The following is a 12,286-nucleotide window of genomic DNA, read 5'->3' on the forward strand; positions in this document are numbered from 1 at the left end:
ATAATGCTTTAGAATGTAAGGGTGAAACAACATTTTGTTCAAGTTATGGATTGGCACATGAGGGTAGAGGGTTTGGGTCTCTTCAGTGAAAACTGCATCACAGCAAGAGTTTTTGTAGAGGACTTGAAAACACAGACCACAAGTGGGGTAGAAGCATTCTGGAAGTACAGTCATTACAAGGAATCAAAATCCCACCACTGGAGCAAGCCTGCAATATTCTTTTACTATTTTAAATCTCCATCTGCTAGCTACAATGCTAACATTTGAATCACATTAAAAAAATCCTGAAGATTTATCAAATCTTGCTGGTGTTTAGAGTGACTTTAAGTGCAGCTGAAAAAAACCCCGAACCCTGAAACTGGGCTTTGTTCTCTTTCAGTTATCTGGCAACTCTACATCAGACTTGAGGAGTGACCCTGGGGAGGCAGCAAGGCCTCAAAACTGCATTTGCCTAAAGGGAAGCTGGAGACACGGGATGAGCAGAGGAAAGGTGAGCAGGGCTAAGTCATGGGCTCCTTGACACAGCATGACCATAAGGAACACTCTGGCACACAGAGCACCTCTCAGGGTAAGGTTCTGCAAAGGTGAAGGAAGTTCTGCATGAAAAACGAGGAAACAATTTTCCAAAGCCTCCATCTCATGAAAATATAGACACTGAGAGACCAAGTGGAAATGCTCCAAATATCTCAAACAATCAAAGTTCTGTAAATTTAAAGATTTAAAATTGTAAAAAATTGCTGTTTGTCAGCAGTTAATCACTGCTATGCATAGAAAGTTTTCTTGACCATTCAGCAGTTGGCAGAGGTCTCTACATCAATACATCTGACAATTTTTAAGTCTGAGAAAAGCAATTTCTAAGGCTGAGAAAACCATTTGATGAACATTAGTTTTCCACTCATTATCTTATGTTCAATTATACTGTTGTCACCTCATAATTAGTTTAAAACTCATTACCTTGTTTGTGTTATTCCATTCCCCAGTGCTGGGCTTGCAGCAGAAATTGGCTGAGAAAATGACTGTGCTGCTTTGTGCAATGGGACTGACAACATATCAAATTTTTATGTTGTTTAACAACAATTGGGCATCATTTGAGCATAATTCATGGAGGTGTGAAAACAGAATTGTTAATGTACTCATTTAAAGCTTCTCAGCTCAAGGAAATTAATCTGCAAGTAATTTTTCATAAGACATATCAACAGACTTCTACTGATTTTTTTATTAAAGTTTTACAACAGTGCTTAAAATCTGTGGCTTCCTTAGTCTCATTTTTCTAGAGCTTCTGTTTCAAAGGGTTATGTGATAACATGTATTACTGTGCCTGTTGGAAGGAAAGACAAATGCAAGCTGTGTATTCTAATAAACCATACATAATCTCCTTTCTCTTAATTTTGGAGAAACAATCTTTTACCTCCCATTCACATACACCACCCTTGTTTAAAATTAAAAATGAGGTTACAGAAGAAGCAGTAGATTTGCCCATGCAAGAAGGATAGATGGGTATCTTCCTGAAATATTTACTGATACTCTTTAAGTGAGAGGTAGTAAAATGGGAATAGATACCTCAGTAGCAATAAAGGGAATCTCCAAACAAACAGTAAGTGGAAGGCCAAAAGCCCAGATAGTACAATCTCTTGTGAAGATGCTCAGTCCTGCAAGAAGTACTCAGTACACATGAGAACAATGGAGTACGAAGGTGTGGATGCTGATATTACACTTGCCAGTACAGAAGTATGCAACTGTGTCCACTTTCAAGGTTTAATTTAAAAACCTAAATCAGCTGTTAAAGGCAAAACTCCCACATTCCCTTCACACATAACAGCATTGTCACCAGAGTCTTCCAGGAACAGAGAACGGGAACAGACCTCATCAACAACTGGTTTTATTAAAACCAAGCCCTGTGAAAGCACTCTGGTATTTATGGAAGCATAATCAACCCATACCTGGGGGAAAATTCTCAACAACAGGCCCCTCATAGTAATACAGCCAGAGAGTCAATGGAAACCTGACAGGTAACACCTCAAAAAGTGGGGCTTATGCCCAAGAAACACTGTGAAATGCCAAAAGTCTGATGTTCACTCAGACATTTTAAATCTCAAACTATTTACAACAACAGAGAGATGTATTAGACAGGTATGGAATCTACATTCCAGCATCAGTGATTTTACCAACCTGCTTTCCACAGTATTTTTCATCAAGAAAATTAACAGTTCACTGTTTTCAGAAATGGATTTCTGACACAGAGAATAATATGGACTACACCACCTTTCACAAAATATGTAATTTGCAGCTCCCTCTGCACGGAATATTGTCATGATCTGGCCATGACTGCAACTTTTAAGAGACTGGAAAATTAAAAAAAAAAAAAAAAGAAAAAAAAGAGAGACAATGGGATGCATGTTCTTTCAGCATCTGATCTGTGCAGAACCTGAAAGTAAGCTCAGGTGACACTCAGGCTTCTTGGTATTCTCTCAACACTAGGAGACTAGACCAGCTCACTCAAACAAGAATGCAGTATCATTTGGGAGGAGACTTAGTATGCTTCAGACTTAAAACTGGAGGAGAGGCAAGCAAATCTGCTAGAAAGAGCCTAGCCACCAGTGTGACAAAACTGCACAAAAACAAACTATATAGTTTTGTATTCTCTGTAAAGTATATAGTTTTGTATTCTCTGTACAGAAAAAATTTGCCAAGACATGCCACAGAAGATTTGACTTAAATGTACTTGCTGAAAATGCAAGCTGCCCTTAACTGAGCACTTAAATCTCATCCATGTAGTAAGAAAGCTGGAGAGCAGATAAAATCTACCACTAGAATAGCAAAACTTCTTGGACTTTTGTAATATTTAATAAAAGCATTAATGGGGTAGAAAATGACACACATAAACTACTTGTACTTGTAGAGAGATAGAGATGGACCTTTTCTGAGCTTTTTCTCTCTGGAAGTGAGAGGGGGAATGCCCATACTTTACACCTGTGTGTATCTAAAAGTGTAACCATTTGGTTCATTGTTCATCTGTACTAGTAAAGGTGATGGAAATTACACTGCCTTTGGCACAAAACTACTGTGCATACCAGCACGAGCTATTATGGGAAAGTTGGGAGGCTACTCCTCTCTCACAGATCTAGTTTGCTAGCTGATGTAAGACTAGGATAGTTCAGATTGCAAGAGCCTTCAGGAGGTCTCTGATCGAACCTCCTGCCCAGAACAGGTCAGCTGTGAGGGCATGTTGCTAGAAATTGGTTGTGGAACTTGGTCTGACTTCAAAAATTGGACACCGGGAGGTATTTGGACATACAATGGGTGACCAAGAAAATATACCCCCAAATTGCCCTGAAGATTAAGAAACACAGCCTTGTCCATTCTTGCCGGGTAAATAAATGATTTTCTATTAACAAGAGATTGAAGTGCCCCAAAACAGGCAAGCTGGAAATTTCCAAAGCAGGTAATGGAAAGCAGTCAGACACACAAAATATATTTTTTTAACTGAAAATGTGAAGGGCAAGGTAATTTATAATGTTGTTTAAAATATCTATCTACTCTCTTACAAGAACCTCACATGCTTTCAGCAAAAAAAAGGGGCTTTTAAAAAAACATTTTCTTTTAAATAAGCATTTTGTTGTTCTTTGACAAACTTTGTGAACAAAGAATATCTGCATTTTAAATACTGTAAAATAAACAGATTTAATTATCAGAGAAGACAGATCTTATTAAGAACATTATTACTTGTGTGTTACTTCACAGTATCTATAGACCTGGAACTCAAACCAAATTAATTTGCCTTTGACAACCTAAAGGGCTACTCATCTATTATGTAGCTATGATTTTAAAACCTTATTTGTTTCCTGAGCCTAGATATAAGGCCCTCTCCTATACCAACTCTCAAAGTCCTTGAAGGCTCCAATTTATGTCCACTAGGCAAGCATCTGTAGTGACTGAAGAGTTAATGGATGCTTCTTATCACTTTTCCTGGAGACTGTCAACCTTGCAGCAGAACAACAGGACACAGCACAGCCCCCAATCTCCAACAGCAGCATGTCCTCAGGTAAAACTGTTTTTACAGGGTTTTATGCCAAAGAGCAGATTAAAATGGATGAGACAGCTCATTCTTTTCTGGGGTGATAATTTGTCAGTAAGTAAAAAAGGAGACAGGTGTCTTGAAAATAACCACAATAAGAGTCATCAGAAACACTGCTGAACCCTAAGAGAAGCTGCATTATTTTGATGATATGTCTGGACTAATCTACCAGTTAGAAGTATTTCCTTTTTTTTTTCCCCTTTTTTTCTTTTCCGTCCTGAGGAAGCAATTAAAATCAAGCAGCTGGGCAATATCGCCACAGCAGAGAAATCTGGAGTTACTCAAGCAGCAGTTTTTCTGAATTGTCTATAATGTCACACAAGTGCCACCATTCATGCCACAGGAAGCAACAATACATATAAATGAATAGCAGCATTGCTTTAGTTGGATATTTTTTCTCAGGAGAGACAGAAATGAACCTTTATACTATGATAAAGTAGTTAGACAGATAAGACAATTAAGAAATGCAGTAGCCTCACTACTGTTGGACCTGAATGTAATGAAGATATCAAAATGAGGGCTGTCTCCTGCTGGCAAGGTAAGGCACTCTCTGAACTACTTTTCAAAGCATCTGGTTTAAATCGAGTTCTGCTATGTCAGGCACAGAGCAATCAGTGAATTATATGCTGTTTCAGAGAGAAGGGAGAACAGAGAAGAGCTCCCCACATGAGAAAAGGAACAAAAACATTGCAGCAATATCTCCTCCAAGTTTTAATTTAAATGTGTGCTCTAAATGAACCATAATCTGATCTTCTTTGTCCAAAACATACTCTCATAACTTTCAGCAAGCAGGTCCACTACATGCTTTGACATAGCAACTAATACAAGTTACAGGTAAAAATCATGAGTCTTCTGAAGCCGTGGAATTTACAGAGCTAAACTTGCACTAGGATTTAATTTCCAAGCCTTGTAAAAATGGTAAGTGAGACTTGAGCCCACCTGATACATTACCAAAACTTTTAACCACCAGGAACTGCATAAGTTCCTGTTATCAGCCATAAAAGAAATGCAGAAGTAACCCAGATGATCCAAAATACCACAACTATCATCAAAGCATTAGAAACAAAAGGTGTAGAGTCCCAAACAGATGCCTTCACATTCTAAATGACTGACTTAAATAGAAGTAATTTCATTAGGACATAAATGGCTTTCAACATTAGCCTTTGAGTCCAAAAGTATGGCACTTAAAACCGTTTTGGGTGATGACAAAGTAGTTCTACAGATCTGCCATTCCTGACTTCTCCCTCCTAGCACTTCCCTTGGGCCAGCATAATGAGTTGGCTGCAAGAATTTTGAATCTGAATTTTGAAGCTTCCAAAGCTCCCACAGACTCCAAGTCTGAGTGGGTGCTGAAAGCTTTAAAAGAAATCTCACTATCCAGAATCTCTATTTGCACCAGAATGATTCCCCTCTTCATATAGGTAGGACAAGGAGAAAACTATTGATGTTTGGATAAGGGTAAACTCACTCAAGTAACAGCTGTGCTGCTGGAGATGCTGTCAAACACTGACAAATCTCACAGGATTGCTTGAGGTAAACTTGAATCATTCAGCTAGTTTTGGTAGTTGAACTACCAGTTAAACACTGACATTTAGACAGGTGAAACCAGAGTGGTTTGCTGCCAACACTGCTGATCTTAGCAGACACACAGAATTCAAATATCTTTCACTTGCTGTGGCGGTGTTAGCCTTCTGTTAGAGGAAGCTGATGTCTTACATCAGTCAACTTAACTGCTGTGAAGACTCTGAACTTTGCTTTGCCTATTTTACCTTCTCATTCATATGCTCACTTCGACTTCTGCCTTCTGCACCCTCCTCATCATCACTGAACACTTCCCCTTCCTCCTCTCACAGCAGGAGCCAGCAGCAGCAGGGATTGATCCCTGCAGTTCTGTTTACATTGGCCTAACACAGCCGTGCTGCTCCAGACAAAATGAAGCTCTGGTAACACTGCAATATGCAATATAATGCTGCTCTCTGGCAAACAAGATGTTGGTGCTTGGCTTCCAATGCCACTGCATAAAAGCTGCCTTCCTTTCCTAGGGTTGCCATAACAACAAGCAGAGCACTGTCATTTTGCTAAGTAATGACAATGACAAATATCTAAGAAATGCAAAGGTCTGGGGAACTGGGAGCAAGATTAGAGCTTCTCTTCCTGCCTTCACAAAACATTTTACCATGGATTCATCTTGCAAATCCCTAAGCTGTTCCTATGGGAACATGAGAAATAGCTAGTGTTAGTGCTCTGTGTTGCCTCATTTTCAGAGAGCCAGTGTTGTTCTTGTGGATGCTCTATCAGGACACTGCAGAGAATTAGTTATCCAGGCTACAGGATATCATCTTGAGCTCAAAAATGCCAGCACAAATCTGGAATCAGTCCTAATTTTGCAGTGTAATAAAGTGGTAATGCTGCCATATCTTTTTCTCTTTAGTGGACAAGAAGGGATTGCAACACAGATGACATTTTATTGAATGAATAAAATCACGGGCAGGTGACTTAAGAAGTAAGGAAACTATTCTATGAATAATTCTTTTGTTAGCCACAAGGATGGAAAGCATTTTCTTGTTAATTAAATGAAGAACAACACCTAGGACACCAAACAGAAAGAGTAAGAACAACACTCTTATCACTTCATCATGAAAGCTGTTTTTCTCAGGTGATTTCCCTTTGTGATCACTCAACCTCTGATTTAATGGAAGAATTAATGTTTTATATTTTTTCTAGGTTGTGGGCAAGTCTGTCTTTTAATGTACACAGCTAAAACATGATTTTCCTTTTTATACATTTTCAAAATGTAAATAGTCTCTTTTCTTGCCTACTACATAGAACAGGTACATTTTCCTTCTATTAGCTACCTCTATTAATCAAAATAAAATGACTGAAACTACAAAAGTTTTACCCTAAATGGCATTTCCTCTAAAACCATCCACATGTACAGGGTGTATTCCATGACTCCAGTCTCCAGACACAATGATCATGCTTCTTTTCCCACCTAGACACCATCAGGCATACATTTCCTTGACATAAGTACAAAACACCTCTCCAGTCACCCTGTGCTGCTACCTCCTTTCAGTTTTGGGGACATTTTTGCCATGTTCCTGGAATCTATCAGCCTAAGAAAAAATGGACTTGTATCCATGTTGAAATAATCACCTCTCCTGCAGGATCTTTTGTTGCCTTATTTTCCTTGCTTACATAAGCTCTCCTGAGAACTGTATGTCTGTACATAACAATCTTAACAATTTAAAACTTTAAGGGAACTTGATACATTTGCCTTGAGGTTTTTAGGACAATACAGAGGAGAAACAATACCAAATTGGAACTTCATCTGTCAATATAATTTACAAACTGTGAAGAAATTGCATTTGTTAATAATCATTAATACTGATTTGCTGTGACAACTACACAGCACCTATACCTCTCTTTTGTGAAAGTTAAGATGATAAATGATGTGTGGTGGGTTAACCCTGGCTGGATGTCAGGTGCCCCCCAAAGCTACTCTATCACTCCACTCCTCCAATGAACAGGAAGAGAATATGTAACAAAATGCTCTTGGATCAAGATACGAGCAGGGAGAGATCACTCACTAGCTGCCATCATGGCAAAACAGATTTGACTTGGGGAAACATTACCTCACTTTATTATCAGTCAAATCAGAGAAGGGTAATGAGAAATAAATCCAAATCTTAACAACACCTACTCCCACCCCTCCCTTCTTTCCAGTCTCAGCTCCACTTGCTATTTTCTCACCTCCTCCCTGAAGCAGCACAGGGGGATGAAGACATGGGCTGTGGTCAGTTCATCACACCTTGTCTCTGCCACTCAGTCCTCTTCAGGGGAGGACTTCAACACTCTTCCCCTACTTCAGCATGGGATCCTTCCCACCCTGTCAGGCATGGGGGAAGCTTCTGGCAGCTTCTCAGAAAAGCCACCCTGTAGCACCCCAATATCAAACTCTGGCCACGCAAACCTAATAGATGAGGCTAACAAAAAAAAAAATTTAAGTCCTAGCCACTCCCTTAAACAAGCCTTTTGTATGACATACCCTCTGCTTTAAAACAGAACTCTCCCTAGACTGGAATGGGGCTGGTGAACTAAACCGGACATATTGAATATTAAGAGGGCAAAACCTATTGCAATAAAATGTAATGACAGCCCAACACCCAGCTGTCTCTTAAACTACCTAAAAACAGCACTAAAAAAAATTGACCCCAAGTGTCTAATAGTATCAAACAAGGTTTATGGAAGGAATGTAGTTATAGTAATTGATCTGTCCACATGAATTAATTATTTTCATTTATTAAAAAAACCCTGAAGCTGAAACTATGTTACAAGAATGCTGTCACATGACAAGACAGAAAGATAGGACTGAGAAAATAGGTAGGCATTGGTGAGATGGACAGACCACCCCAGTATGTTTGATCATGAGTGCTCCTATATGCCACAAACACTGCTCCTTCTTCAGATGACCAGGTTTCCACTACAGACCTTGAGGCACTCACATAAATGAGTCACATCAGATGGTGAGAGATACACTGTCCCAAGTTCCCCAGAGAGAACTGTTACACATTCTGGAGGTGACATCTAGCATATAAGATCAAGTCTTTTATCATTATTTTAGTAATCACATAATATATCCAGCAGACAAATTCTGAGATACATATAGCCTTGAAATCTCCTAAGTCTTAAAATCCATGTAATTTCATAGTGACCTTGGCATAACAGAAAACCAAAGATTTCTTACACACACATAAACCCCAACAAGACAGGTAGATGTAACTCACACAGGATACATCTGCAAAGAATAACCATAGTGACAGTTTAAAAAAATTTTCTTCTTACCTGCTGCTGCTTCAGAACTGATGCTATCTTTAACTACACAGGCCGGACTTAGGGGCAAAACATCATCATCAAAGCTGATCAGGTCTCCTTCCACATCTAGTTTATTTTGTAAAGCAGGTGCTGGGGAGTTGGCTGCAGGGGATAATTCCCCCAGAGACTTTAAAACCTTGTCTTGGGCAGATACAGAAGGCCGTGGAGGAGCAGTAACTGGTTTTAGTGAGGCCAAAGAAAGGGCAGGATTTTCTGAGTAACATGACTTCTTAGGAACAAGAGGCCTTGGAGCAGGAACAGGAAATCTCTTTTGTCCATCACTGTTTTCTGCAACTGATCCACTCCTCGCATCAAGAAAATCACTACTGCTACTTTTAACAAGGCTGGGTTTTGGCTTCTTTGGCAGTTCAGGTTTGGTTACAACACTGCTCCCAACTATCTCAGGCTGAGGCTGCAATTCCTTGGAAGGTGTTGATTTGCTTTCAGTCCATGCATCCCACTCTTCTGAAACTCTGCCTACCCCTGGCTTTGGAGCAATCACTGGCTTCTTAGTGGTAACAGATCTTGGAACAAATGAACGAGGGGCAATTTCTGGCTTTTTTGATAATCCTGAGGTATCATTAGTGCCTTGGGATTCAAAAACTTTGATCCTTGAAACAATACTATTTTGGCTCCTTTCTGTACTCATGCTGTCCATCACCAAGTGATTGTCTAGTAAGCTGTCTTCATCCAGAAGAGGTGACTGCTGAAGTGGAGGTTGCTGCTGTTTTGCATTAGACTGGTTCACTTCTTCTCCGCTGTCTATCTTACTTTCAGTACTTTTGACCACAGGTCTGAGATTGCTTCTTGATCTTGGCTTTGGCACAGGACATATCACAGCATTGGGATTTTCTTGGCACCTCTGACCTTCAGGATTTTCAAAGACTATTAAAGAATTCTCATTTTCTGCAGGAGACTTACTCAGAAGAGTTGCAGGAGGCCTAGGAGGTTTAAGAGGACTCTGCCCTGCTAACAGAAAATAAAAGGTTTTACTTATCTGTTCCAGAACATTTAATTTGTGTTATTTCTTGACTGCCATCAGGATGGTAAACATGATGGCTTTCATTGAGAACTCTACTAGTGCTTGTAAAAATACAGTTCTATTCCTAAAAAGATGAATGGAAAAATATACAATATTTAGGAATAAGCTGAAGATTGCTGAAATGCATGGTATCTACAAGTTGAGTTCAAAAGCTCCTGTTAACTTGCAGCATTGAGAGGCATTCAAACAAAATCCAGACCAAAGAAGAGTACAGTAGATTCCCCAACTTGGTTAGCACACTTTTCCGTCTAAATTTATGAAGTTCTGCTATTTTGATAAGATATTTGAGTTCCTATGGCCCCAAAGTTCTGACTGTCATTTTGGTTCAATTGAACAAAACTTTCAAGATTTAATGATATTCTGAATGCAATAGTAGCTTTTCAGAAGAAAGGATTTTTACAGAAATTTACAGTAGTAATAATTCACAGAAATTTAACTGTTATTCATGTTACATGCTGCACAGACCAACAATAAAGTGCATCTTCTGAAGACAGAGCAAGTTTTTCATCACAGAGAAATCCAAAACAGTCTCACCTCGACAGCCTGCAGATTCCCAGTGTGTAGGCACACTAGCTTTTACATTACTTCCTGGCAAATGGCTGATTAGTTCCTCTGGAAAGTCAGTTTGTGTTGCAGAAGTAGTGGTATGTCTGGGAGCAGCAGCATTATTGTTATTTGTTGTATTGACTTGCACTTGATTGATTTCTTTTATCACCTGCTCGTACGATGGCGGAAGCTACAAAATAGAGAGATAAATATTAAGCTACGTCCAGATATGGTACTTTAAAAAAAAATTGGCATATGAATTAAAAAATACTAAATTAACATATACATAGGAAAAGAACATTGCCATAGTCTTCTATTCAATGTGATAAAAGTCTGAGCAAGCAAAAATTGTTCTTGTCTAACCTAACGAGCTTTTTACCTTTGTAAATCAAAAAATGTCTCATGTAAATTCACACTCACCTCAGCTGGAAGATGCTCATTTCTCCTCCACTGAGCATGAGATGAAGCAGAAGGGAATCCTAATCCTTGAGGCGTGACAGGACTTGCACCTGGAAACCAGGAGGATGGCCGGAGGGGTTCAGCAGCAACTATTGTAATTTCAGGACGTCTGGAAATGAAGGCAAAGGGGAATAATTACCTAAAACATTTACAAATAGTTCTTTTAAAGTATAACAGCCCAAAGTTTTCCCAGAATGGGAAATAAAAATAGCTCAGTTTTTTTTTTATTTACCTAAAGGTGTTTTTCCATGATTTCAAAGCAACTTACCTGACCTTTCTAACAAACACTTAGGCTTCCATTCAAAACCCCTAATTAAATGCCTTAGCCAAAAAGTAGGTTTACTGGCTTCAGTGAAATAATTTGGATGCTTAAAGTACTTAAATACAAGTGTAACTCAATTAGATGGCAGAAGTCTTAGTCTTCATGGGATAATGAGAACTAATCATGTGTTTGTCCTTAGCCAGCTACAATCTGAAAACAGCAGGGCAGTTAAAACTGCTTCTTGGCTGGATACCTAAAAACTTGTGTATCCTCAGACCCCAAGGGAAGCCTTCCAGGGTGCTGAAGTGGGGCAGAGCAAGCCTCACAAGGCCTTTGGGACAGGCCCTATCTGCTTCCGTCACCCAGTACTACAGAGCCTTCCATGAGAGTGAAGGACTCACAGGTAGCACCCCTGGTTTATCACTGCTCTTTCAGAGCATCAGCTGCAGGAGTGGCCTGTGCTCCCAGGCCACGGTCCCTGCAGCACCACTGCTCCATCCAGAATCCCACAAAACTTCCACTTTGAAAAGGGACTTTTGTGAGTAGATAAAGCATCTGCTTACAGAAGCTTCGGTCTCCTGACAGAAAAAAAGCTGCAGAAGCATAACTTTTAAAACTATTTTAAAAACAATTTAAAAAAGAAGGGTACAGTTCCTTCACATCTAAAATAATGGCAGACTCAGTTCACCAGCAATCCAGGTTGGTGACCTCCTTTCTCAATACCCTTTGAGAACCTGAAAGGAGGCTTGAAAGTGTGCTTATTTTCGTTGTGAAGTGATCCTGTACATAGATGTCAGGAAAATAAAACAACTCTGCAGAGGTTTGATGGTTGGTTGCATTCTCCTTTTGAGGACACATACAAAAGTTGATGAGAGAATTCCTCAAACTCTTAACCTACCGTGCTTAAAAATCAAAGTAGTTCTATTTTTTTTCCAAGTCTACTCTAAACATACTAAGGATAGAGACAAGGAAAAAAATAAACTAGAGGAGAAAGCCATAAAAAGTAATACTGTGACACAATTTAACGAGG

The 12,286-nt window shown here is 39.3% G+C and overlaps 1 protein-coding gene across 3 annotated transcripts in view; it reads right to left on the reverse strand.

Annotated features, from left to right (window-relative positions):
• SH3D19 (SH3 domain containing 19) overlaps positions 1-12,286 on the reverse strand; it is an 81,807-nt gene that overhangs the window by 22,971 nt on the left and 46,550 nt on the right. For 2 of the 3 annotated variants that reach the window (XM_066548179.1, XM_066548181.1), the window contains 3 exons: positions 10,956-11,103; positions 10,524-10,725; positions 8,918-9,916 (listed from right to left, as the gene is read on the reverse strand). In XM_066548179.1, the coding sequence (XP_066404276.1) occupies positions 8,918-9,916; positions 10,524-10,725; positions 10,956-11,103 (1,349 nt within the window). The remainder of the gene's footprint in view (positions 1-8,917; positions 9,917-10,523; positions 10,726-10,955; positions 11,104-12,286) is intronic. The other variant, XM_066548180.1, reaches the window with a different exon arrangement.

This window comes from Molothrus aeneus, chromosome 4 (assembly GCF_037042795.1).
Source record: "Molothrus aeneus isolate 106 chromosome 4, BPBGC_Maene_1.0, whole genome shotgun sequence".
In the NCBI taxonomy this organism is placed as follows: domain Eukaryota; kingdom Metazoa; phylum Chordata; class Aves; order Passeriformes; family Icteridae; genus Molothrus; species Molothrus aeneus.